Source organism: Thermothelomyces heterothallicus (genome assembly GCF_042370625.1).
Source record: "Thermothelomyces heterothallicus CBS 202.75 unplaced genomic scaffold P884_scaffold_12, whole genome shotgun sequence".
NCBI classification, from domain to species: domain Eukaryota; kingdom Fungi; phylum Ascomycota; class Sordariomycetes; order Sordariales; family Chaetomiaceae; genus Thermothelomyces; species Thermothelomyces heterothallicus.
This window is the reverse complement of record NW_027192573.1, coordinates 944,551-968,761: the sequence shown is the minus strand read 5'-3', so window position 1 is coordinate 968,761 and position 24,211 is coordinate 944,551. Positions and strand designations below refer to the sequence as shown.

The following is a 24,211-nucleotide window of genomic DNA, read 5'->3' as shown; positions in this document are numbered from 1 at the left end:
CCCCCCTCCTGGTGACGATCCCACTGGGCTCGCGCCGGTAGCGGCAAAGAAGCTGCTGGACTGAGCAAATTTGGAACAGAACGGTGTACAGAGCTGGATTGGAGCTGAAACAGAGAACGGTTACGGAACGGATGGATGGATGGATGGATGGATGGATGGATGGATGGATGGATGGATGGATGGATGGATGGATGGATGGATGGATATGGGATGGGGGATGGCGCATCATGATACCCAGGACTACTTGGCTCGGCGACTCGGGTTCCGTAAGCTCTTTACCGAGAAGCGTTCGGTTCGGTTCGGTTTTCCTCTTGACGGATTGGGCACTGCATACAGGGTGGACTGGGACAGCGGTATTGGGCGTTTCGTTTCCGGTCTTATTTTTCGTACCTGTTTCTGGCATCGTTCGACGCTGGTGCGCTGGAGCGTCTCGGACTTCTTTACCTTTTTTTTTTCCTTTTCTTTTTCCGTTATATGACATCTCCAGGTTTTCAAGGGGCCACAGAGGGTTGGCAGGGAGGGGGGATGTTGACACGGTCAGTGATGTTTTGGTGGTACTGAAAGGATGTACATGTATGAGGGCGGGCTCGCTTATAGGCTCATAGCGAACGGGAACAATGGTGCTTTTCTTTTGCTTTTTGTCTTTCTTGTTACTTTGACTACTGTGGGTGATAGAATATAACTGGCTGCTGCTTATCATGACCACGACATGTGCTCGCCCGACACCTCGTTTCCGGATGTGATGTTGCTTGACGCATCTTGTTTTCAAAGGAACAACCTCGCTCCTACTTGACTCCTGAATATTGGATCATAACCTCAGCCCGCTTCTTTGCATTCGGGCGATTTTAGCCTCCACGTGTCGATTGGCACTTTCAGTCTGAGAGGATGGCGTTTTTTATTGGCTCTAACCTTGCGGTCGAAGGACGGGAATAAAGGTAGTCCTTTTCTGGTACCACGGGCGGCCGGTCGGCGGTATCTGATCTCGCTGCGGTTGCGGCTGTCTCTTCCGTATCTCCAGGTCCGGTTCTGAGAAATATTTCACCTGCCGCCGTCGCCGTTCCTGTTTCTGATCCCATCTTTGTCGTCGCTGTAATTCTTAAGGATCTCCTCCTCCTCCTCCTCCTCCTCCTCCTCCTCCTCCTGCTGCTGCTGCTGCTGCGTCTCCTGGTCATATTCTCGTAGATGAGTAACCCTTATCGGGGACTGACCGTAGGGGTTGCTGCTCGTCTCCTGGCACCTGGCTGATCCGTGCCCGATGCTGCAGGTTTCTCGGCTTAATCCGTCTTTATCCTGTCAAAGCTGTTTTGTTGATTGATATACTGCGCATGGTGCTCTCTCTGCTCCCTCGACGATGCGGAACGACTCGGTGGTGGCGGCGGTGGTGGCGGCGGTGGTGGTTGGTACTGGGGGCAAGTCCTGGGCTGTTGCCCGGAAGGAATGTAGTTGCGTTTACTGGTATTGCTTTCACTAGGCTGATGCGGGGCCTCCGTCTCCTGCGTAGATTGCTCTCTCCGGTTCGGACGGTGGGTTGGACCAGTTGCGGACTTCGTCGTTGTTGACGACCACATACCAGCGGATCTCCTCGCCCTGCTGCAGTTGGTCGCGGAGTCGTTCGAACCACCCCCGACCCTGCGCGGGCGAGCGGTCGGATGATATGGACGTGGCCGGGTTGCCGCTCTGGAGTTGCTGCTGCTCGTACCGGGCAATCTCGTCGGCGATGGAGCAGGACAGATCGATGCGGACGGCGTAGTCGGCCACGTAGACGTACGGCCGCGAGACAGCACTCAGGTCGTTAGGGTCATACTCCTCGAGAAGTTTGATGGCCGACCAGGACTGGGCGTCAAAATCGTCCTTGGGGCCGTTGGAGGGGGCGCTGCCGGGTGCGGCAACGTTTGTGGATAGGCCGCGTTCGCCAGTATCGCTGGGAGTGAGACGTCTGTCATGACCACCGAATCCGGGAGTTGGGTTGTAGCGGCCTCTCTCGGGACTGCAGTGAGGGAGGAAGTCGAATGCCTCGTAGAAGGACTTGAGAATGCACCGAGAGCTTTTGGCGGGTATGATCCACTCGGGCGAGGCGTCGTCGAGGTCCTGCAAGACCACGTATACCCGGACGCTCTGCCGCTGCCAGCGGAAACCGTGACACAGGTAGGTGGGCATGATGGGTTCCGATCAGAAAGGGCGCTTTTGGAGGAGCAAAAGGTGTCGGGTCTTGATTCGGGCAGATCGAGCCATTGGCGATGCTCCAGGCAGTCTGGACAGGAGGCAGGAAAAGACCTGCAGGTGTCCCAAAGCATGTTTTCCCTTAAGCATGCAACTTGGCCATGCCGCGGGGCCCGTGCTGTTCGGAATTCAATGCCGTCAAGCGCACTCCGGTCCAGGGTTGGGCACAAGCCTGTAGATTGTCAAAGGCCGTCGAGCAGGGTATGTTATGCGACGCCGAGCCCGAATTGGTTCTGTGCTGCGGCCTGCGTCTCTCGTCCAGAAAATCGTCGTCCCCTCCCGTGCTGCGGTTGTTTGGGGCCTGGCACTGTGCCCTTTTCCAAGCTCTACCGCTCCTTCCTGCTTGCCATAGAGAGAGAGAGTTTGTGTGTGAGAGAGAGAAAGGTCAGATGAGACGATGACGGGATCGGGGAGTTCGACGCGACTGCGAGTGGAGAATGCGGATAGCTTGGCGAAGTGGTCCTGGCAAAAGGTTCCTGGATGTAATCCGCACGCAGATGTGGAGGTAGGTACTGTACCTACCTACGGAGTACTGTACATACGGAACACTCCGAATACTACGGAGTAGTGCTATACTTGTAGTGTATGCACGGATTAGCGTATGAATGCATGTACTTGGCAGGTAGGAAAGGTTTTGTCCGGACTGTGTGATAAACATCGTTATTTATCTGCTTATTTGCTCTGTATGTGTATGTGGATCGGCCGGTCGTGCTGTGTATTTTGGACTTACATGCTTTGTATGTATTCCGTAGGTATGTACCCCGTACATCCCTGAGAACTCGGCTGGGCCTGAAAACATGTTTTCTAATCCGCAGTTCCCGACCGACTGCGCCTTTGCGTAGCCACACTAACCGCCTTGACGTTAGTTGTTCCAGATGAAAAAACTTAACCCAACGAACTGGGCCGGTCAGCGAGCTGCCACTCGGGTGGGTGCCTTCCAGATTGGATGCAACGTGTTCTAAGCGTGTTTGCGGCAAGCACTTCTGGCACGCATTCGGCCAACTTTGACTCGGTGGGGTGAGACATGGTAGGAGTGTTCCGTACCCGGTAGCCTGTAGGTAAGGTTATTTGTCCAGTCTCGAAAGAGGCAAGGGCACCTGCTTGTATGTTTAGTGGATGAAACACTGATTAAACAATGCTCAGCCAAAAGTTCCCACCTGCGGGAAGGTGCGTGTAGCACCTGATCGTCAGTCAGGGTCTCTTTCCCGGTGTTGTGAGCAGGAGCGGAGTGCAGTGTGCGAGTCACTCCGTACCCCTAGTGTAGTTAATCCGTAACTCATTCGTAATCCGTACACTAGACCTCAGTATCCAATGGACACTTCTTAGAGACTGTATACATACAATACATTACGGATTGCGCAACGGTACACTGCCTACTCTGACGCTACACGTGGTGTAACTTTCGTGGTCGGTTGTCCCCCCAATGCTGCAACTGTTGTGGGGTTCTAGAGCGGGACAGCCCTCCTGCTAAAACTAGTTCCCGCAAACCGGGACGATCCAGAGGAGAGCTGGACATCCCTCTCGGGCAATTGATCGACCAGGGAAATTCCAGTCTGCGAGCCCTGCCGTGATCATCCCCCAATGAGCCGGACCAGATTTGCTCGAAGGTTATTTTTTTATCGGGGACTGCGGCAGCATGGCTCCCATTCTCGGATACTTTTTTTTTGCCATTGGTCTGCCGTCACTCGGTCAATCTCCGGGTCGCCGGGAAATGGTATGAGAGACGCAGGCTACGCGATATCGCGAAAGGGGGGGGGGGGGAGGGTTGGAGAGATGATGGAAGGTGGACAATACATACAATACAAGTACGGAACCTGTGCGCGAGACTGGCTGGGCTGACGTGGGCGGACTGAGTGAAAAGGCCGAATTGCCCAACCCAGAGACCTTGAGCGTCCGGGTCTCTTTTCACCGGGCATAATATTCTATCACTCTTCGATAGAGTCTTCTGCACCATGGGTCCGTTTACCCTATCTTTCTTGCGCCTGGTCGGCGTTGCGCCGAGGTCGCGGCCGCCAGACGCCCGCCCGCCCGACGAAGAGCACGCGACAGGAACAGTAGCGGACGACTCGGCCTTGGGGGCGTCGATGCTGCAGCCGAACCACCACCAGGCCCCAGGCCAGCGCATCCCCGCCGACAACACCCTGATGCTGTTCCGGCTGACGCTGGGCATCACGGCCGCTCCTCATCTGGGCTTTAGCCAGTCCACGCAGCGGCCGGCCGACAACCTCGGACTCTACGCCCGCGTCGTGCACGCCGAACAGACGGCAAAGGATCAATACAAGGTTTTTTCGGTCGTCATCAACGCCTGCTACTTCCTGCAGATCATTGTTGCCGCCTCCGTGACCGCCATGGGAGCGGCCAACGCGAACAACAAGGCCGTCACCGCCTTCGGGGCCATCAACACCATCATTGCCGGCTTCCTCACCTACCTCAAGGGCTCCGGCTACCCCGCCCGCTTCAAGTACTGCGCCGACGAGTGGAAGAAGGTCCGGGAGTACATCGAGCATCGAGAGCGCGACTTCTCCCTCGAGGGCTGCACGCTAGACGTCTATGAGGAGATCGACAACATTAGGGAGATGTATGAGCTCACCAAACGCGATATCGAGGTGAACCAGCCGGAGGCCTACAACGCCAAGTCCGACGCCGTCGCGAGCAAGCTGCGGAGCTTCGACGAAACCGTGCGCAAGCTGAAGGGCCGCGCAGGGCCCGCCGCCGACGCTCTCGAGTCCAGGTCCAGCACCCTGGCGGCGAAGGTGCGCAGCCTCGAGGATTCGCTGGACAAGATGACGAAACACATGGAGAAGACGGCCGAGGACGCGGAGAAGCGGGTCATCGCAGAGGCTCGCAACCTCGAGAAGGCGGTCGTCCGGGGCGCAGAGGAGCACAAGCCGCGCCCGCCTCGCGAGCTCTCGGTCATGCTGTCGCACCGTGACAGCGACGACGATGCTGCGGATCAGATCGAAGTGGCCCCTAAGAAATAGCGGCAGTGATTGAGGAACAGCAGACCAACTTCTAACGCTGCCCAAAGCCGCCCGGGTCGACCGAGGCTGAGACGGGCTTGCGCAGTCTAACCAGGGCCGGGTGTGCTCCCCATTACCAATCGGATCAGATAAGCCCGGTTCGCCCTGGCTCCAAGTCGAAAGTCTCGGAGCCCAACGACGTTCAACAAGATATTCCAGTTTACGAGGCGTTTGCTTTGAGAAGGCAAGTGCGCACGGCCGCTTCCCCATGAACGGCAACCGGGCTGATGACCTGTGTGGTAAGAAATGAGGTTGGCGGTCGGGCAATGGGGAAGAAAACGGAAAGAGGGAAACATGCCCGTAGTCGAGGCCGAGTGTACGTACGTCCGTACATTCCAGTAACCAGGCGAGAATGAGCAATGATACCCCGCATTTCTTGGATAATTAACTCGTTCCAGAGCACGACTTACGCAGCACTGCTCTTGGAGCGCTTAGCACGCTGGTAAAACTTGGCAACCGTCCGAGGCCGCTCGGCCCCATCCTCTCGCTGGGAGCTAGTCCCGTACATGCACTACTATTATTATCCGTCTAGAGTGGGTTCCGAACTCTAGAACTTGGGGGAGGAGGGGGGGGGAGGAACGAGCCTCCACCTTGCGTACGACCGGGGAATGCGGGACCCTGAGCGAACCAGGAACCCGGTAACTGCACTCGGGGATTGCACTCGGGATTGCCGCAGATCCCTGCATTCCACCCGCTCGCCCAAGTTCGAAAACAGAATTGCTTTTTTGAGTCCTTTTGTTCGGAGCTTTCGAGGAATAATTCCATTGTGGGTATGGAGTAATTATGAAGTGAGTACACGGCCGAGGGGCGCTGCACACACCATCGCCGAGAATGGGAGGTCGAGATCGCGACGCTCAGGACCCCGTCGAAATTTTCCCTTATCCCTGCTCTCACTCGCGCGCAGAGCCGCCTCCGCGCGGGGATGCCGGCTGTTGCCGGTGTGCTTTTATCCGCTGCCCTTTGGTTGCTCATTTCCCGGTTCTTGGGTCGCTTGCCAAGCAGCTCCGGCGGAGAAGAATACCACAGGAGGGAGCATCGGAGGGGCCGCGAAGGGCATTGCATTATGCGGACGAGAGCTTCAACACCATCACCGACCTGTCCGGAACTCCCAAGAACAGACGCCAAGGACGGAGTAGACCTCCCCGGTCCGTGTTCTCTCTGCCTGGCAATTTAGCCAAAAATCCGACCTGACTTGCGACGATTACTACCTCCTTAGCGCGTGCGCGCAGAAGCAGTCGCGAGAGTCGCAAGGCATGCGCCTGTTGGCAGACCGTTCTTCGACGGGGGCCCGAGTCTGGCATCGTCAAACGTGATCAGTCCGTCGAGCGTGTATAAATGCATCAAGGAGCGACTGCCCCCCTCAATAACCACCCGGTTGCTTGAGTCTCTCGCACTCGCGGCCCCTTCTTCTCTGCTTCGCACGCATCACGCATCTCGCTGTCTGTCTCGCTGTCTCGCTGTCTCGCTGTCTCGCTGTCTCGCTGTCTCACTCGTCCGTCAGAGCAAAACCATGGTCTCGCTCAAGTCCCTCCTCCTCGCCGCCGCGGCGATGGCGACGGCCGTGACGGCGCGCCCGTTCGACTTTGACGACGGCAACTCGACCGAGGCGCTGGCCAAGCGCCAGGTCACGCCCAACGCGCAGGGCTACCACTCGGGCTACTTCTACTCGTGGTGGTCCGACGGCGGCGGCCAGGCCACCTTCACCCTGCTCGAGGGCAGCCACTACCAGGTCAACTGGAGGAACACGGGCAACTTTGTCGGTGGCAAGGGCTGGAACCCGGGTACCGGCCGGTAAGTTGTGTTTTATTGAACTATTGACTACTATCGTATCTTTCCGGTCAACGGGGTCGAAAGGTTGGGCTGACTGCCGGATCGCAGGACCATCAACTACGGCGGCTCGTTCAACCCGAGCGGCAACGGCTACCTGGCCGTCTACGGCTGGACGCACAACCCGCTGATCGAGTACTACGTGGTCGAGTCGTACGGGACCTACAACCCGGGCAGCCAGGCCCAGTACAAGGGCAGCTTCCAGAGCGACGGCGGCACCTACAACATCTACGTCTCGACCCGCTACAACGCGCCCTCGATCGAGGGCACCCGCACCTTCCAGCAGTACTGGTCCATCCGCACCTCCAAGCGCGTCGGCGGCTCCGTCACCATGCAGAACCACTTCAACGCCTGGGCCCAGCACGGCATGCCCCTCGGCTCCCACGACTACCAGATCGTCGCCACCGAGGGCTACCAGAGCAGCGGCTCCTCCGACATCTACGTCCAGACTCACTAGGTACCTTAGGTATTCAAGCGCTCCAGTCGGTCAGACAGACTCTTCCAGGCACGCCGCCGTCCATCAGTGGGTAGTATTATCCCATGATGGGTGGGCGCCGGCGGTGACGGGAAAAGCGGGCATTCGTATGCAGTATCTTATTTTACTATTAATACTGCCTACCTGCCAGCATAACAATAGGTAGCGTGCACTTACCAGGAATTCAATAAAAGAGTTGGACCAAGAGGCCAAAGACCTAAAAGCTTCTAATTAGTGACTAATTACAATAATTAACCACTATTGATAAGGATGAATGGTCAGTGGGATGACAGCTTAATTCAACTACCAACCAACCTCCTCCGTACCTAAGATAATAATGCCGCAGTTCTAAAGGGGGTCAACAACATGTCGCACCTAAATGGTTGGTATTAATGGCATTGCCACATTTGAATTCGAAATGGCAATTCGATGAGGAAGGTGCCGGATGCTCTGTTTCGGCCTTCCCACTACGGACTTTCCGAGAACGTTTTGACTTTTCGCCTCTAATACAACACTGTATCCCCCTGTTTCATAAACACCACCAAGTAAGTCTTGGAGCGTAGCATGGGACCCGTGCGCCGCTACAGTGCCGTCCTGCTTAATTAGTTAGTTCCTAGCCGGAAAGCCCGCGCACCACCACCACCCCAAGAAAATCTCCAGCAGCCGGTTCTGAACGGTGATCCGGAATTGGAAGCTGACCGCTTGCAGAGATCGACAGAAGATGGCGTCGAGTGGTATTCTGTGGAGCATCTGTTTGGGCAACCTGGCAACGCCGGGGTTTCTGCTGTGCGTGCGAGAAGCCCCGAATCGTCACCACGACTTCGCCCTGTCCACGAATCGACGGCCGCTGAGCTGTCGGACAACCCCTGGGTGATTGGCTAAATCCTGCTGACCACTGCGTCCTGCTGCCTGGTCGCAGGAGCTGGGAGAAAGAGGAGCAACGAGGGTGCACAGTCGGCGGATTGTGGGGACCTGGGACCCTGTGCCACATGTCGCCCGCACTTCATCTCCCGACTTGCACAACATTCCACGATTGATCCTGCTGCCCGCTGCTTGCAAACTCTACCCGGTGTTTTTTTTTTTTTTCCCTCCCACCATGGTCGACCCCCCTCTGCCCATGTCGACGGCGATGTATTCCCAGTGAAAACGGCCTTGCGATGGCTCACCAGGTGAGAACTCTCCACGAGCAATGAGGAACCGCGATTGCCTGGGCTCCCGTACTGAGATAGCGTCGTCTCCTCTCAGCAATACGAGACGGGACTGGAGCCGGCTCGGCAGGACTACCCGGAGGTAACGCAGGGGTATGGGTATGGCAACCAACATTACCAACAGCCGCCGCAGCCATACCAGCAATCACGGCCATACTACCCGCAGTCCTATGACAACCTGATATCGACGACACCGCCAAAGCAGGATGCCACAGCATGGGGCAGCACGCCCGCCGAGTCGCCCTACTGCTCGGCCGCGCAGCCAGCCATGTCCCAGTTTGAGCCCGAGCCCAAATCTCCTTCCGCCAGGACGATATGCGGCTGCAGCCTGCCCGTCTTCGTGCTGTCCTGCGTCATCGCCCTCCTAGCAGCTGCCGTCATCGGGCTAGCCGCCGCGACGGGCGTCCAAGCCCAGCGCGCCAGCAGCGCCGAGTCCGATCTGTCCGAACTCAGGGCCTCCGTGGCGGGGAACAGCACCCCCTCCCAAGGGTCGAATGCCCCGGTTGTAATCGACGACGGGTGTTCCGAGAACCCGGACAGCGTCGACAAGACGATATACACTTCCTTCAGCCGTTGGTTCTTACCCCTTCTCTCCCTTCTCTCCCTTCTCTCCCTTTTTACCCCAACCCGCTTCCCTCTTCCCCAGCTCAACCCCCCCCCCCCCCCCCCCCCCCCCCCCCCCCCCCCCCCCCCCCCCCCCCCCCCCCCCCCTCTCTCTCTCTCTCTCTCGCTTCCTCCCCACAACAATTCGCCTGGTAGTCCCCTTTCCGAAACTGTCTCCCAAAACTTGACCGCGGCCCGCTACGTTCCTTTTCGGATTTCTTACGAGAAAACAAAAAAACAGTTCTCGGCGCGCGAAAGTTCAGGCGGTACTGCAACAAGGACGCGCCGCGCCCGCCCCTCCTCTCGCTCTTCACGGCCGACTTTGCGACCTGCATGGACGCCTGCGCGGCCTACACGCAGTACGTGCCGCGCTCGTTCGGCGGCGCAACCGCCAACACGAGCCTCACCGTGTGCGCCGCCGTCAGCTTCATCCCCGCCTGGACCGACAAGGCGATCGCCGACGCCGGCGGCGCCCCGGGAAACTGCTACCTCAAGGGCGGACCCCAGACCGAGGCGCTGCTGACCACGCCCAACATCGGCGTCGACTGCCACGCCGCCATCTACGCGGGAGCGGACTCGTCCTCGGGCGGGGAGGAGAACGACGGAGAGTAAGAATGTAGGTAGCAGTGGCAGCAGCGGCGGTGACAGCAGCAGCAGCAGCAGTAGTAGTAGTGGTAACACTGGCAGCAACACCAATCGGCGCGGGGCCGTCGTCGTCGTCGTCTTCGTCGCGGTCGTTGGCCGTCTAACTGAGGGTGCCTCGATTTATTGAACGAATATCTGGCGCGAAAGAATGGGAAAACGCGATGCTGGTCACGGCCCGAGCTCAGGCGAGAGGAGGCAGCGGCCACGAGAACTAGGTGGAAGAAGTGGAAAGTGCGCCTGGAAAACGAGGAGTCTTGGCCGGTAAAAATAAGTCGAGGATAATCCATCAGTGAAGCTGGTGACGGTAATAGTTGCCAACCATGTCTGATATTAACACGGTTTCGGCGGAAGAGCTGATCGCTTCGAACACCGGCCGACCCAGAGAGGCATGTCTCTTTGCTTCATTTAAGAGACACCACAGTACCTAGCGGGCTAGGATATACCGTCTTTGTAGAGGCTGAGCTTGGTTTCGGCAAGTGGTTTGATTTTCTCCAAGTTCCTCATTTCAGAAGGATCCTGCGCGTTGTGTCGGGTGTGGATTATTCGCACTATCGCCTGTGAGAAAACCAGCTCTGGGTACGATATCACCTAAAACGAGGTTAAAATAAGGAGCCCTGATTGCTGCTTCGTACTTCGTTTTGGTGTGGTTCAATTTGAGGCACATCGGGGCTAAATCCTGCGTTGACGACCGACATTCTCAAGCCTCGCCTTTAATTAAGCAGCAAAGCGCTGTTCACACTGCAGTTGTCTGTGCCACCCTCCAATTGCGGCAAGCGGTGAAAGACCCAACCGGAGGCTACGCCCATGAATGAACGAGCCATCACCATCCAACAGGCGGACAGATGTTTGTACTACCTCCCCGAGTTCTCTCTCATGGGCCCCGGACTGACGAGCCTTGGCACCTCGACAATCCTGGAGAACGCGGATATGACTGATGTCCGGCGACTTCGGCCGGCACCGGAATCTCCTCCGGGTCCGGAGTTAAGCGCCCAGTCCCATGCTTGGGACCTGCTGTTCCTGGCGAGCACTTTAACTAGCCGCCCCACAGACAAGCTCAATCAGACGGTGCAATTCGAGCGCCGAGCAGCCAGACCGACAGATCGCTTTCAGCAAGACAGAACAATGTCGACCCTGCTGACTTTAGGAGAAAGTAATGCGTGCGCTGCATAGTGAGCATACCTACCGTTTCCGGAATCGGATCGCTTTTTCTCGACAAGGCATCAGGAAGGCGTTCCAAATGGATTTGACGTGTTCGGGTGGCGTCCCGGGCATCGCTACTGCCGTGTTGTTGCGCAGCCGCTCGAGGAATCATGGGAGGAGAATATGAAGAGGGACGGGTGTCATGATCCAGGGTGAGAAGGCCGATGCCGAGCCTCACGCTGTTCGGACCGTCATCGGATGCGGCTTCATTCGGTTGTCGGACCCCCCCAGAAAGGTCAAAGTCTCACACTTACAGATAGGGAAACTGCGCCAGACCAGCGTGACACGTGGGAAAAACGGCGGCAACCTTGATCTTTTATCTTTTTGCCTATGCATCGGTCGGTCAGAATGGCGCGTATGCGTTCCACGGTCCCTGGAACTTAGTGTCCGGAATTGGGGATGAATGCAGTCGAGCTTTGATCCAATCGTCGCCCGAGGGATGCCGATGGGAGGAGAATCGAATCGCATTTTAACATCGGCAACGGATTGTACCTTGACGTGCCCCGGCCACGATGGCGGGGTAGCAGGTGGGGCGCTCGTTGGGCGGAGACAAGGGTTTCTTCTTGGCAACTCACGGCACGGAGGGCATGCAAAACCTGCCCGCAGATTCTGGGCTGGCAGGCCCTTGTCTGCCTGGACCTTCGAGCTCCCCACAACCGCGCGCATGTCAATCGAAAGGCGCGAGCCCACCTTTCCTGCAACCCTGCCGATCCACTCCTTCCTCGTCTACGCGGTACCCATGACTCCAAAGGTGTAGGAAGAAGGTGCGCTGGAGGGGGCGATCTGACCTTCGTCATGCAAACGGAAACTCTAGTCCATCCATGCCCGAGTCAGTCATTGTAGCCTGAAATAAAGACTGCCCCCGCCAGGTTGGCCAATTTGCTCTGCTTACGTTGTTCGAGACGCCCACGGCCCAAGGTACTACTACACAGTAAGGACGAGACGAAAGGGTTAACCTCTTGCTTTCACCGAGACCCGACCGACCGACCAACACTAGCGACGCTGCTTCTTTTATGCTTTTGCAAAGGTGACACAAGTCTCCCGGTGGTAGATTGCAAACATACCTTCTCCTTCCGGCCAAAAGACACAACAGGCATTAGTAATAATGAGTTCTAGGCCCTTTCTGCGCGCCCTTGGGGCTGACAAGTTGACAGTACTCTTCCCGCTCGACGCTGGGTGAGCCGGTGCTTGCCGCGCAGTGACCCCCCTTTTGTCTCTCCATCCCTCTGCGCCCTTCCGTCAGGATCCCCCGAGACATGGACGAGTTTGTCAATTGGGATCAGGCCGACCCGGCCCCGGCCACTGGGGTTGGCATGCTCTCCCCGTCCCTGGAGCCCACTAGCCAACGCCTCGACGACATCGACCTGGCGCTGGCCAATGTTCAGGGCGATGAATTCTCCTTCTGGGCACTGCAGCACTTTGAGAACAACATCTCGCCCACCTTGGGCGGCACGGAGGAGATCCCCATGCCCACCGATCGGTCTACCCGGACATTCGAGGACCACCTGGAGTTGTTCAATGATATGAAGTGCAACAACTGCCAACTGGGCGGCTATGAGTGCAAGCGGATCCCGGAAGGTCAGTATAAAGGTTACTGCACCAGCTGTGTTGCCCTCCGCTGTGCATGCAACTTCGGCGTCGACTGTGCCGATGGCACTGACTGCTTCCTCCCCCCGAACCCGTGGCCGGTCATGGGCGACCACCCCAGGATGTTGCAGGAGGAGAGGCAGGCCGAGCCCCATGAGTCAGGCTCGGCAACGGATTTGCCAGGGCTGACCTGCACCTCCGGCGCCGACAGCACATCTGCCAACGACGGCCCGAAAGGAAAGACGGGCGCCCGCTTCTCCAGGGAGTCCGTCAAGATTCTGAAGAACTGGTTGTCGACCCACAGCAAGCATCCCTATCCCAATGATGAAGAAAAGGAAATGCTCCAGAGGCAGACGGGCCTCAGCAAGACGCAGATCACAAACTGGCTTGCCAACACGCGCCGCAGGAACAAGAACGCCGTCAGCCATAGGTCGACTTCGCCCGGGGTGAGGAGCTGGGCGAATCCCATCGACATCCCCCAGAGGCGGAGAAACCCGTTCGAGCACATGAATCCGCTGCAGCGTTGGGAGCACTCTCCACCCGAGAACGAACCCGCGTCCGTGACAGCCATTGCCCGCGCCGTCAACTCGGCGTCGAGCATGTCTTCCGGCCTCCACAGTCCTTTCAGTGTCAACTTTACCGACGACGGCTCTGGCCGGTCACTCTGTGGCTCGGCCATCAGCAGTGCCAACACCTCGCATTCGCAGTCCAGCGCATCGGCCTACTCGTTTGGCTCCCGGGGCTCCTTCGGCTCGGGAAGCTCTATTCCCCGTGGCCGCAGACGGAGGAGGAGGAGGGCCCCCGTCACGGCCGCCCACGGCGGCCCGCCCAAGACTTACCAGTGTACTTTTTGTCCTGACACGTTTAGGACAAAACACGATTGGCAGCGGCACGAAAAGTCTCTGCATCTGTCTCTGGAAAGATGGGTGTGCTGCCCCAACGGCCCGCAAGCATTCAACCCCGAGAACGGCCAGATGTCGTGCGTCTTCTGCGGCCACCCAAACCCGGACGAGGCGCACATAGAGAGCCACAACCACTCGGCCTGCCAGGAACGCACGATTGGGGAGCGTACCTTCTACCGGAAGGACCACCTGCGCCAGCACCTAAAGTTGGTCCACTCCGCCAAGTTTATGAGCTGGTCGATGGAGCAGTGGAAAGCAACAACACCCGAGATCAGATCGCGCTGTGGATTCTGCGGCACGGTAATGGACACATGGTCTATACGAGTCGACCATCTCGCCGAGCACTTCAAAAAGGGCAAGTCCATGGCCGACTGGAAGGGTGGCTGGGGTTTCGACCCTCCCGTGATGAACATGGTTGAGAATTCGATCCCTCCCTGTAGGTCTTCGCCTCGCGACACAAAGGGGTGGTAATCAAAGCAACGACTAACTTGTGAAAACAGATCTCATTCACGACGAAAGAAACTCGCCAAACCCTTTCAGGGCATCTGGGCCAACGGCGTCTTCGGCCCGACATGCATTCGAGCTCATCAAGTCGGAGCTCTCCAATTATGCCGATGATTGGCGTGAGAGGGAAGGCTGTGACCCTCCGGACGAGAATCTGCAGCGCACTGCATGCGCTCTGATTTACGACGCCGAGGAGCTAGCAGAGCCTACCGCCAACTCCACGGCCTCATGGTTGCGGGACCTGCTATTCTCTGACGATCGCTTGGCCCAAGAGGCGAGGTGGACCAAAGTCAGAGGGATCGAGTTTTGGCAACAGCTCAAGATCAACGGCAAGGCCAACATATTCGAACTCGACCCCATGGAGTCAGAGCTCCAGGAATACGTCAAAGCACGCCGTCTCTTGGGCTTGACCGCCATGGATGGCGAGTTACAAGTCGAGGCATGCAAAATCATCCAGCGCACGAGTGCCGACAGTTATCATCAGCCTTCGTCAGACCACGTAACCGACTTCCTGATCCGCCTCGTCAAGGGCTCGACGCGATGGCTTGCTGGGTTCCGGCAGAGAGCCCACCTGCCCCGGTCGGAAGACGTGGCCGACGAAGGGAAGCGGTCCAAAGACCCGACGACCATTGATTCGACAATCCACAATCCCAACCGGCTGGAGTATGAGCTGGGCGAGTTTGTGCGCGCTCAGCGGGCTGTCGGCATTGAGCCCACCGATGAGGACCTACAGAGGCAGGCCCGTTTGATTATATACGAGTACGACGACCCGTGGAATCAGACTGCCGCCGACGACCCGGTCTGGCTAGCTACTTTCAAGCAGCGGCATGGTCGAGCAGCTATTCCCAGCGATGGCTCGTTGAGCAACGCCCAGCCACCAACCGCTTCGGCAAGCGATTCCTGGCCGTCCTCTCATGATAGAAGCTCATCGCAAGGACATGCAACGTTGCTTCCCTCCAGCGAGAGCGACGCATCCAACAGAGTCCCCCAAAAGGCACGCGGCACCTTGTACATCAACGACGCAAACTGCTACCTGCGCCTGGCGCGGGAGCTCAAGAAATGGGTCGCCGCGACCATGTCGCCCAATAACCCCAACCGCCACGTCCCAAGCGACGAGGAACTCCAACACCAAGCTCGATGGATCATCTACGAGGAGTTAGTTATTCCCCATCCCCCCAAAGCTGAGATAGTCCAAAAACTAACCTCACGTCCCAGCGACGACCCGTGGAACCAAACGGCGGCCGACAATTTTGAATGGCTCCGCCGCTTCAAGCGCGACGTCGGCCTGCTCACCGACCCAAGCCTCCCAGGCCTTCCTTCAACGCCAGCCTGGAACATTGCCCAAGGGGGATCAGGCTTCTCGCCGCCCTACCTCTTTCCCAATCCGGCCAAAGCTAGTGAGATCACGGCCATCCCGGCTCCGGATGGAGCCGTTCACGGCACCGATCCGTTACCGCCCAACACTTCCGCGACCGCGGCTGTTCCCACGTCCTCCACAGCCCTCGAGAACAGCAGCGCGATGATCAACATAACCATGTGCGAGGGCGGCAAGCCAATCCCCGCGCCTAGCTCAACGGCAAACCGGTTCATGCGCGGGCTGGTTGACACCAGGCGGCACGGCCCGCCGGCAGCTGTGTTCTGCTCGCGGGAGCTCGAGCGTGAGCTGAGCGAGTTCGTGACCAACGCGGTGATGGCTGCAGGGTTCGGCGGGGCCGGGACAGGGGAAAGAGGTTCGGCGACGGCGGGATTCCCAAGTGATGAAGCGATCCGGGAGAGAGCGAGAGCGTTTTTGGGCGGGGTACGGAGGACGCCGGCGGATGATGAGGTCTTGTTGGACAGGTTCAAGGAAGTTATGAGGAAGAAATTGGGGTTAGAACGGGAGTCGGCGGCCGGAGAGGCGCAGCAGGCCCGAGAGCAGGTGCAGCAGGAAAAGGGTCAGCAGGCTAATCCGTTGGAGGCTAATCTGGGCTTTGAGGCCCCTGGTGTTGCCGGACCACCTGCATCGACCGAAACGGAGTTCTCCCCTGGGACTGTGGATGCGGAGGTCGGGAACATGTTGGCTCAGATGGACTTTGATTTTGGTGACTTGGGAGATTTTGTCGGGGTTGCGACGGGCGGGATGCCGATGGACCAATACTGAGCGCGGCGGTTGGCTTTAGCAACTCTTGCGGACTGTTGGGTCTTCTCTTGGGTCGGTTTCACCGAGGTTACGGGCGGGATGATGGAATGCTGACGCTAGGCACTGATGTTGGACGGTGATGATTGATTAGACTCGTCGAGCAGGGACAGGGTAATAGCGTGGTATGTAATTACATATTAATACACACAATACACCACTCATGCGTGCTGTGTCATATTTACGAAGCAACGCGGTACCTGATATGATGTGACACATTCGAGTCACACAAGAGAGAAATGTGTCCTAGGGAGCCTGTTGTTTCGGTTTCTTCTCGCAGCAGTTTTCAGAGTTATAGGAGTTATAGATGACCAATTATGCGTACCTACTATGTATATAACCTAGAGTCGTATGCGGAATAAGAGGACGCGAAATGTGACATTATCTGTCTGTGCGGCTGGCAAGCATCTCTGGAAGTTAGGTATGTGCCATGTCTCCTGTAGCTGCACTCTTATAGTCCTGTGAGCCTCTCGACTATCTTTGTCAAGCATTGCGTTGTTGGAAAGACTGTTGTTACATTGAAAGCCGCCCTCACTCTGAGCAGGAAGAAGGAAAGGAGAGAAAAAGAGGAGCAGGGTTTATGAACGCGAATGAAGGCAAAGAGAAGTATGAAAGCAGAAAAAAAGTATGCTAAGGATTGAAAAGAATAAATTTGCAAAACAAAATGCCCAGTAACAGGATTGAACTGTTGACCTTCGCATTACTTAGTATAGCCGCTTAGCTATATTAGTACGACGCTCTAACCAGCTGAGCTAACCGGGCTGTTATTGATGTTGAGAGGCGCTGGTAGAGTACTTTAGGAAAGTCTCTCGAAGAGAAGGTCTCGTACTGTACGGTACGGTTCGGATTACATTCCACTTCCAATCGACTCCAGTTATGAGAGGTGCTAAAGACAACAACGTAACACTGCGGTGTACATAGTAGACGGGTAACTATCTGGATTATTGGGATCACCGGGGTATCATCTTCTGGGCCGAGGAACCATCCACCCACATCCCACATCGAAGACTCATCTCATTCCGTCTGTCTCAACTGTCTTCAATACCCCGGTGCTAACCTAGACAGACCTCCCAATCCGCGTGTTATCGCGCTGCGAGCTCAAGAGCGTGGAGAACAAACCAACAGCCGGAGCATGACGGCGTTCACAGAGTCCGCATGAGGAGGGTCAAGTCAGTCCATCATATTGGCCGATTGTATACCCTCAAAGAGGGTATCGGTGCTGCTTGAATGTAATAGCCACGCTTTGACCTTGTGTATCTCGAGTCGAGCAAGCCAGCGATAGCTCGGTATTTTAGCCCCCCATTCCCACCTCCCTTGACGCAGTCCGCGCATAGAAATTAGGAAAAAAAGATGCAAACATTCCCGCCTTGTCTTCGCGGCTGCTTCTCAAGCCGTCCCAGAACGCCGTTAGCCACCTAATAATAGCCGTTGCCCACACACCGTCCAGGTGTGACTTAGAACCATCACCCAAGCAAAGCAAAAACAATACATGCCAGATGCCTGATTATAGCATAATGTAAGTGTTCTGATGTAAAATCACCCGGATGCGCCCCCCTCCCTGCGCTAAGAAATGCCAATACCAGCAGGTTTTCATCCACCCGTCCAATCAGCCCGTGGAAAATGTATCGCGCCGAGCACTAAAAATATAAAACATCTGCAATGAAGGTAAAAAAGAAGAGAAGAAAAAAAGGGGGGTGGGGGTTCGGACCGGAACCCCAAAGTAAGGGGAAGAGAAAGAAAAACGAACCGCCTCTCTAAAACCATTCCTCGCCATCAAAGCCCCCAATCGCATGTTCCTGCATCGGTGCCTGCGGCTGCGCGTCAGCGCTCTGTTTCCTAGGTCGGCCCCTCTTCCTGGGCTGCTGCGACCCGGATCTGGCCATCTTCTTCTTCGGCCCGGCCGCTCCGCCGTGCTGGGCCTTGCGCTTCCTGCCCCTCCCCGAAGACGACAGCAGCTGCTCCGTCTCATCATCATCTTCCTCATCGGCACCACTGCCCATCCCTAACGAGTCGCCGTCCGCATCCATATCCATCTCCTCGTCCTCCTCGGCCGGCACCAGGAACTCCTTGTCGACGTTCATCAGCTCCACAAACGCCTTGCATGTCGCCATCATGCGTTGGCGGTCCGTAAGCGACGTCATGATGGTGCCAATCTCCTCCCAGACCTTGTCGCCGGTGATGCCTTGAACCTTGACGGGGGGCTTGGACAGGTCCTTGGCTTGGAGCTTGCTCTTGCCCTCGCGGCGGTTGGTAGTGCCCATGCCGTAGAGCCGGCGAAGGTAGGTGCGCACTTCCCACAGGGCCAGGAGGATCATTGAGCCGGCGGTGAACTGGCGCAAGCGGGGAAGGTCGATGGTAATTTCAGGTTGGGCTGGAGGAGCCGTTTCCGACTGCGAGAAGGCCCCGCCGGGTGCCTCGGTCGGCTGCCTTTCCGGTTGGGAAAGGGACTCGATGGTGTCCATACGGACCTGGAATACTTCCGACTCGATTGCTTGTGCCACAGTCGCGCCTGTGGAGGTAACGAGCTTTTCCATCGCTGAGACTATGCAATGCAGCTCGCCAACCGTGACATACTCAAAGTAGGCAATGTTCTCGATGATGAAGCGCGAGTACTGCACGTGAGGCGGAAGCTCCTCCGACATGTCGAGCTTGGAAATGTCGAAGTCGACTTGAGCGCAGAGCTTCTCGAGGAACTTCTGGCGGTTCTTCGATTTGCTGATCTTCAACACCTCCATGAGTAGATGGAGTTTAGGCGTGAAGGGATTTGTGGTGGCGCCGCGCGGATCTTTGACGATGTCGCGCTGATACGCAAAAGCCGACTGAATCGCCTTGACGTACTCCCGCTCGACAACCGTTTCATGCTTGCCGTGGAGAGACATGTGTTCGAGGAAAGCAAGCTCCGATATACGCGGGTTCGACGACGTCTCCAGCGTGATGAAGGTTACACCCGTCTCCTTCGGATGCACCAGGCCTTGTCGGTTGATGCTGGCGAGCACCTCGACGGCAAGGAAGGCATGGTCGTCCTGAGTAGAGGTAGCGATGCGAGTAATCTCCCTGAGAAACCGATGCGTAGTGGCGCTGGCCACATCGTCGTAGTTGGTACCACCGATGACGGTGAGCTCGCGCTTCTTCTCGGGCTTAGTGTTATTGATTGCCGGACCATCGGCAGCTTCCTCGGATCGCTTCTCCTCTGCGAACAGGAACTCCTTGAGGGACCGTAGAATCATCGATTCGAGAATCGGAACCTGGTCATCGAACACCTGCTGGAACGCGGTGTACACGTTGGCCGATACGTAGTTCCGAGGTGATGACTGGCACACCAGACCAATCGAATCAAGCGCCGCTTTCCTGACTTCTAAAGGCTGGGACGGAGCAGCGAAAGGCACCACAACATCGACCATGAGCTTCGACGCGGTATCGCCGTTCCACTTCGGAAAGCCCTTCTTGAATAACTCCAGGTGGCTGTCAAGGTTGCAGTGCTTCCCCGCCATGCCCACAATGAGCGAGTACCTATCGAACTGGCGGATTCTGAGTTGGTCGAGAGGCTCCTTCTGGCTCATCACCCGCAATTTCTGGATGGCTGTCAAGCTCGACAAGACCAACCTGGCAAGGTGCTCCGAGGTCTCAAGCAACGTGCTGATTATCCACAGGCATGCCATGACGTCGTCAAGCAAGGGCCGGGTGACTTTAGACACGACGGGGAGCAGTTCCTTGCGCACATCCGCAAGAAACTGGGCGTGAGCGCTCGAAAGCCGAGGCAAGACCCGGCGATAAATCACCACCACCGCTCTGGAGACGGCCAGATCCTCGCTGCTGCTGATACTCGTGATGTGCGGCTTCAGAAGACGCAGCTGCTCAAACGTGAAGAGACTCGCTTCAGCCTTGGCGAATATCATCAGGACTTGGAGGACGTCGCGCCCGGGCGGCGTTGACGGATCGCTGGAGTCGCCGTTGTCGACTAGGTCAAACATACTGGCGACAAGCTTTGTGCACACCTCCATCGACGCCTGGGCCGTCTTCGACTCCGGCCCCAAGAGCGTCTGCAACACCTTGTCTAGGACGCTGGCGACATTTCCTCGCTTGACAGTCTGGACCATGAGGGAAACGTGCTCCGCGAGAGATATTTGAGACGCCGTGGAGTTCTCTCCGCTGTGGAAAGGCGTGAACCAAATCTCCTCAATCGCTTGGCGGGCAAGGTCTCTCACGCTCTCCTCCGGGTCTTGGACACGGTGGAGCAGGCCGCTGGCGATCGCGCTCCGTAGAGCCCTGTTGTTGTTGCGGAGGTAGATATCCTTTGCCAGTTTCATGGCTCGTTTCCGCACACCCGGCCCAGCATCCGAGAACCTGTCAATCACAGTCTCCGTCATCCTTTCCTCCAGCGCTGGCCGCATGCCGATACACTTGCCGATAAGGCCTATCGCAGAGTCTCGCACCTGGGTCGAGGAATCGTTCGAACACCGGAGGATCAGCTGGACGACGATGGAGTCGCCGTCTAGAATCGATGGGTCGGTTTCCAGAACCTGATTGATGCTCTTCAAGCTCTTGCTCCTCACTGTCGGCTGGTCGCTAGCCATCGAACTCAGAAGGATGTTCAATATTGTACTAAACGCCTCGCAGAGCTGTGACCGCAATAGAGTAATGGAGTAAGACAGCTTGGCCTGGCTGGGGCTGACGTCCCTGAAGGAGTGCTCGTTGGACAGCCAACGGCGATCTTGAATCATCTCTCGGAGCCGATAGGCCAGTCGGCCAAGCTCCTGATCCCGCCCGCGGACGTCGTCCTCGAACGAGTCGTAGCAGTGGCAGACTTTGGTGCCCCAGTCTGATACGATGAACGAGATGGCACTCGCCAGGTGCGGGTCCTGGGAGAAGCGACTCTCGAGGTATTCGACCGCGGCGCGGTACGGACCGGTCCAGGCGATCATCTGCTCAGGGCGAGACTTGAGCTCCAGCGCCGATGCTGCCAGATCCGAGAGAAGCATGCCCAATTCATCCGCGTCCCTGGCATCCAGGGCACTCGCCGTCTTTCTGACGTGACCACGAAGCTTGGAAATGGCGGCGCCCATACTGCCCAGAAGTTCAAGGGCCATGTTCTTGGCTGGAACTCCCGACTTATCGTTCTCTACAAGGTTGACCATCATCACCATGAGCAACCGGAGGAGCAGCTCAGCGGCAGGCCAGTCCGGATTGTCCAGGCAAGTGGTGAAATCCTCAACGAAGAGATCGAGCAGGTTGCGGTACGGCGTGTCGCCGGACTTGGTCGACTTGAGCGCCCGGTTAGCGATGAACTTTATAACGTACGAAGCGTTGGCTTTGGCGGTGTCTAGTAGGGACGTCGCCAGACTGTCGAGTTCTTGGATCGCGGTGGAGTGTTGGATGGCGGCATGATCCTCGTCCCGAATCGCGAATGTCTCCTGTGCTGTCGGCTGGTGATCCCCGTTGGTTTCTTGGCCATCTTCAGCAGCTACGCCTCTGCGCCTTCTACTCTTTCCTTCATCAACCTTCCCAGCACTCGTCTGGACAAGGCGCATGATCAGTGCTGAAACAGGCTGGATGCTATTGCCGTCGACGAGCTTGAACGTCCGGGCCCGCCTGCCCAACGGCAGCTTCTCCAAGGACGTGAGGATCTCGTCAAAGATCCCTTGACGCTGAGATGGATTGAGCAAGAAGATTTGCGAGAGCATGTCCATCGCGACCAAGCGGAGCCCGTCAAACTTTTGCGTGTCGATGACGGAATCTTTCTCAGCGCTTGCGGTCTCCATGAAGATCAGCCGCGATGCGGCAAACTCAAGCGTATTAGTAACGGTGTCCGATGTGTCGACCTTGGAGATCAGAGTGGACATGAGCGAAAACAGCTTCTGGCAGTCTGTGAAAAGGGCATAGATTTTCTTTTTGCTGGAAGAGATCGCTCGAAAAAGCTCTGCGGTGCCCTGGGAACTTCTCAGTTCCACGATGGGAAGGACAACCCCGTCAATGAGGCGCTTGCACAGATTGAGGCATCGCTCAATCACGTCTTCCGGATAGAGCTGCTTTTCCTCCCGGCCACCGCACATCATCCGTAGAGAGGTCCGGGCGGCTCGCATGGCAGTTTCAAGAAGCGGAAGTTGCTGCAACCACTGGTCGACCTCGGCAGACCCCCAGGACTCGTCAACTCTGAAGTCGAAGGACTCGACCTGTTTCAGAGCGCCCTCGGAAAGCCGGAGAAGGCGGAGGAGGTGATCAAGTGGGACCCTCTTGTAGCAGTTCAGCGATATTGCCTTCGCAAGCAGCGACTGTACCTTGGCTTGTGCCCCAGCGGTCATAATGGCTTCGTTCTCTGCAATGACCGTAACCATTTCGTTGCCGTACTGTTGGCTCAAGGCGTGGTCTTCGGCCTGGAATACATTGTGCAAGAAGACTCTCAACTCATGGAGGGCCGCTTCGGCTCTCTGGCGCATGTCTAAACTGTCTCCGTAGAGATCATCGCCATCAAGGTCTTCCCGCTTCCGCTTCTTCAGCGATAGATTCTCGGACTCATCGGGTTCGTCCGGTACGATTAGATATTCCTCCTTGTTGATCCTGGGCGCACTGGGAAGCTCAATAGCTATTGAGGCCTTCTGCGACGCTGACGGTGCTTGTGATGTCTTAGCTGGCGCGCTCGGGATAGGCTGCTGCGTGCCGTCGACGGGGTGAGACGACTCCAACGCCGACGCCTCTTGTCGAGGGCGTGGCGCGACGTTGGCCGGTGCCGCAGCATTGGATGTGCTCGCAACATTTGCGCTCCCTGGTTGTTGGGTCAGAGCTGCGGCTGCGGCGGCAGCTTCAAGCTGACTCTTAGTCGGCAAGACAATTTCGAGCCGAGCCTTGTTATGCGTATATGCCTCTCGATTGGCTGAAGATATGGGGTTCGGTTGCTTCTTGGGCTGCGCCGGCTTCTGCACCGCCGGGGCGCTCTGTTTGGGGTTGACCGGGGTGTTCAGCGCTTTCGCCGGACCGTCTGTGGCGGGTGACGTCGGGGTATCAGGCGTCGGATACCGGAAGGGTATCGCGGTCTGGTCGAAGACCATCCTGGAAAATGGCGTAAGGGCAGCGGCAAGCGAAGGGCGGCTTGGGGTCTCGGAGACGGTCGGCGAGGCCCTTGGGCCGGTCTTGAACTTGCTTAAAACTGTCAGCAAGGCGGCTGCCGAGGCAAAGAAAGGACGTACAATTCGGGAATGTTTCCGCGCTCGAGCAAGTGTTGAACATGGGCGACAGCTTGCTGAACGCGCTTGGAAGGAAGGCTGTGGTGGTGGTTTGCAGCCTCTTGATTTAACGCTGCAAAGTCGTTGCCCGGTATAAGGTCGGTTACCGGCGGGGCAGGCGAAGCCGAGCTTATTGATGGCGATGGGATGACGCCTGTGAATGGGGATGAATAGGTCAGGACTTGAATGAATCGTCAAGAAGATGGAGGGCGTTGCGAGTGGGGGATTGCAGAGGCATACCCGAGTTAAAGGGCGCAATCGACGAGAACGGCGTGTAGGGCAAGGCTTCGTAGAGGGTGAACGGCCTTGTGAAGACCATTGCGGGCGGGGGTTGCCCGCCCTGAGAGTTGGAATTCGGGACGGCGTGGGGTTGGCCATGATGGATGTCTGCCTTCGGGTTTGCCATTGTGAAAATAAAAGAAAAGAGATCACGGTCGAGGACGGGACATGGTTGGAATCGCCGGACTTGGCCCCAGTACTCAGCTCAACCAATGCGATCTCTCTCTCGTTCGGCGCCCAGAGTGGGAGCTAGCGGCCGCGGCAATATCGTCGACTCCCGTGCACGAATATATGGGCGGGATGTACCCCGTTTCTCTGTGCTGCCGGGTTTCTGGGTGCCGTTGATGC

At 57.2% G+C, this 24,211-nt stretch overlaps 6 protein-coding genes and 1 non-coding gene across 7 annotated transcripts; 4 read left to right on the top strand and 3 right to left on the bottom strand.

The window, feature by feature from the left end:
* Nucleotides 1-1,467: 1,467 nt before the first annotated feature.
* P884DRAFT_200925 (uncharacterized protein) lies at nucleotides 1,468-2,157 on the bottom strand (the record flags this gene model as incomplete). Its single annotated transcript, XM_069438324.1, has 1 exon — nucleotides 1,468-2,157. The coding sequence occupies one exon, from the start codon at nucleotides 2,155-2,157 to the stop codon at nucleotides 1,468-1,470; it is 690 nt and encodes a 229-aa protein (XP_069297449.1).
* Nucleotides 2,158-4,172: 2,015 nt separating this feature from the next.
* Nucleotides 4,173-5,201, top strand: P884DRAFT_201521 (uncharacterized protein; the record flags this gene model as incomplete). Its single annotated transcript, XM_069438366.1, has 1 exon — nucleotides 4,173-5,201. One exon carries the CDS (start codon nucleotides 4,173-4,175, stop codon nucleotides 5,199-5,201), a length of 1,029 nt encoding a protein of 342 aa, XP_069297448.1.
* Nucleotides 5,202-6,750: 1,549 nt separating this feature from the next.
* Nucleotides 6,751-7,524, top strand: P884DRAFT_201504 (glycoside hydrolase family 11 protein; the record flags this gene model as incomplete). Its single annotated transcript, XM_069438362.1, has 2 exons — nucleotides 6,751-7,031; nucleotides 7,119-7,524. 2 exons carry the CDS (start codon nucleotides 6,751-6,753, stop codon nucleotides 7,522-7,524), a joined length of 687 nt encoding a protein of 228 aa, XP_069297447.1.
* A 1,175-nt stretch (nucleotides 7,525-8,699) lies between these two features.
* On the top strand, nucleotides 8,700-9,965 carry P884DRAFT_278009 (uncharacterized protein; the record flags this gene model as incomplete). The annotated part of the gene is made up of 3 exons (XM_069443143.1): nucleotides 8,700-8,711; nucleotides 8,788-9,322; nucleotides 9,595-9,965. The coding sequence occupies 3 exons, from the start codon at nucleotides 8,700-8,702 to the stop codon at nucleotides 9,963-9,965; spliced, it is 918 nt and encodes a 305-aa protein (XP_069297446.1).
* Nucleotides 9,966-12,454: 2,489 nt separating this feature from the next.
* Nucleotides 12,455-16,331, top strand: P884DRAFT_201717 (C2H2 transcription factor; the record flags this gene model as incomplete). The annotated part of the gene is made up of 3 exons (XM_069438374.1): nucleotides 12,455-14,123; nucleotides 14,188-15,346; nucleotides 15,407-16,331. 3 exons carry the CDS (start codon nucleotides 12,455-12,457, stop codon nucleotides 16,329-16,331), a joined length of 3,753 nt encoding a protein of 1,250 aa, XP_069297445.1.
* Nucleotides 16,332-17,032: 701 nt separating this feature from the next.
* Nucleotides 17,033-17,129, bottom strand: P884DRAFT_t100. The gene has a single exon. It is a non-coding gene; the product is annotated as a tRNA-Ile (tRNA).
* A 992-nt stretch (nucleotides 17,130-18,121) lies between these two features.
* Nucleotides 18,122-23,990, bottom strand: P884DRAFT_300167 (uncharacterized protein; the record flags this gene model as incomplete). Its single annotated transcript, XM_069444742.1, has 3 exons — nucleotides 18,122-23,501; nucleotides 23,549-23,738; nucleotides 23,825-23,990. The coding sequence occupies 3 exons, from the start codon at nucleotides 23,988-23,990 to the stop codon at nucleotides 18,122-18,124; spliced, it is 5,736 nt and encodes a 1,911-aa protein (XP_069297444.1).
* Nucleotides 23,991-24,211: the final 221 nt, after the last annotated feature.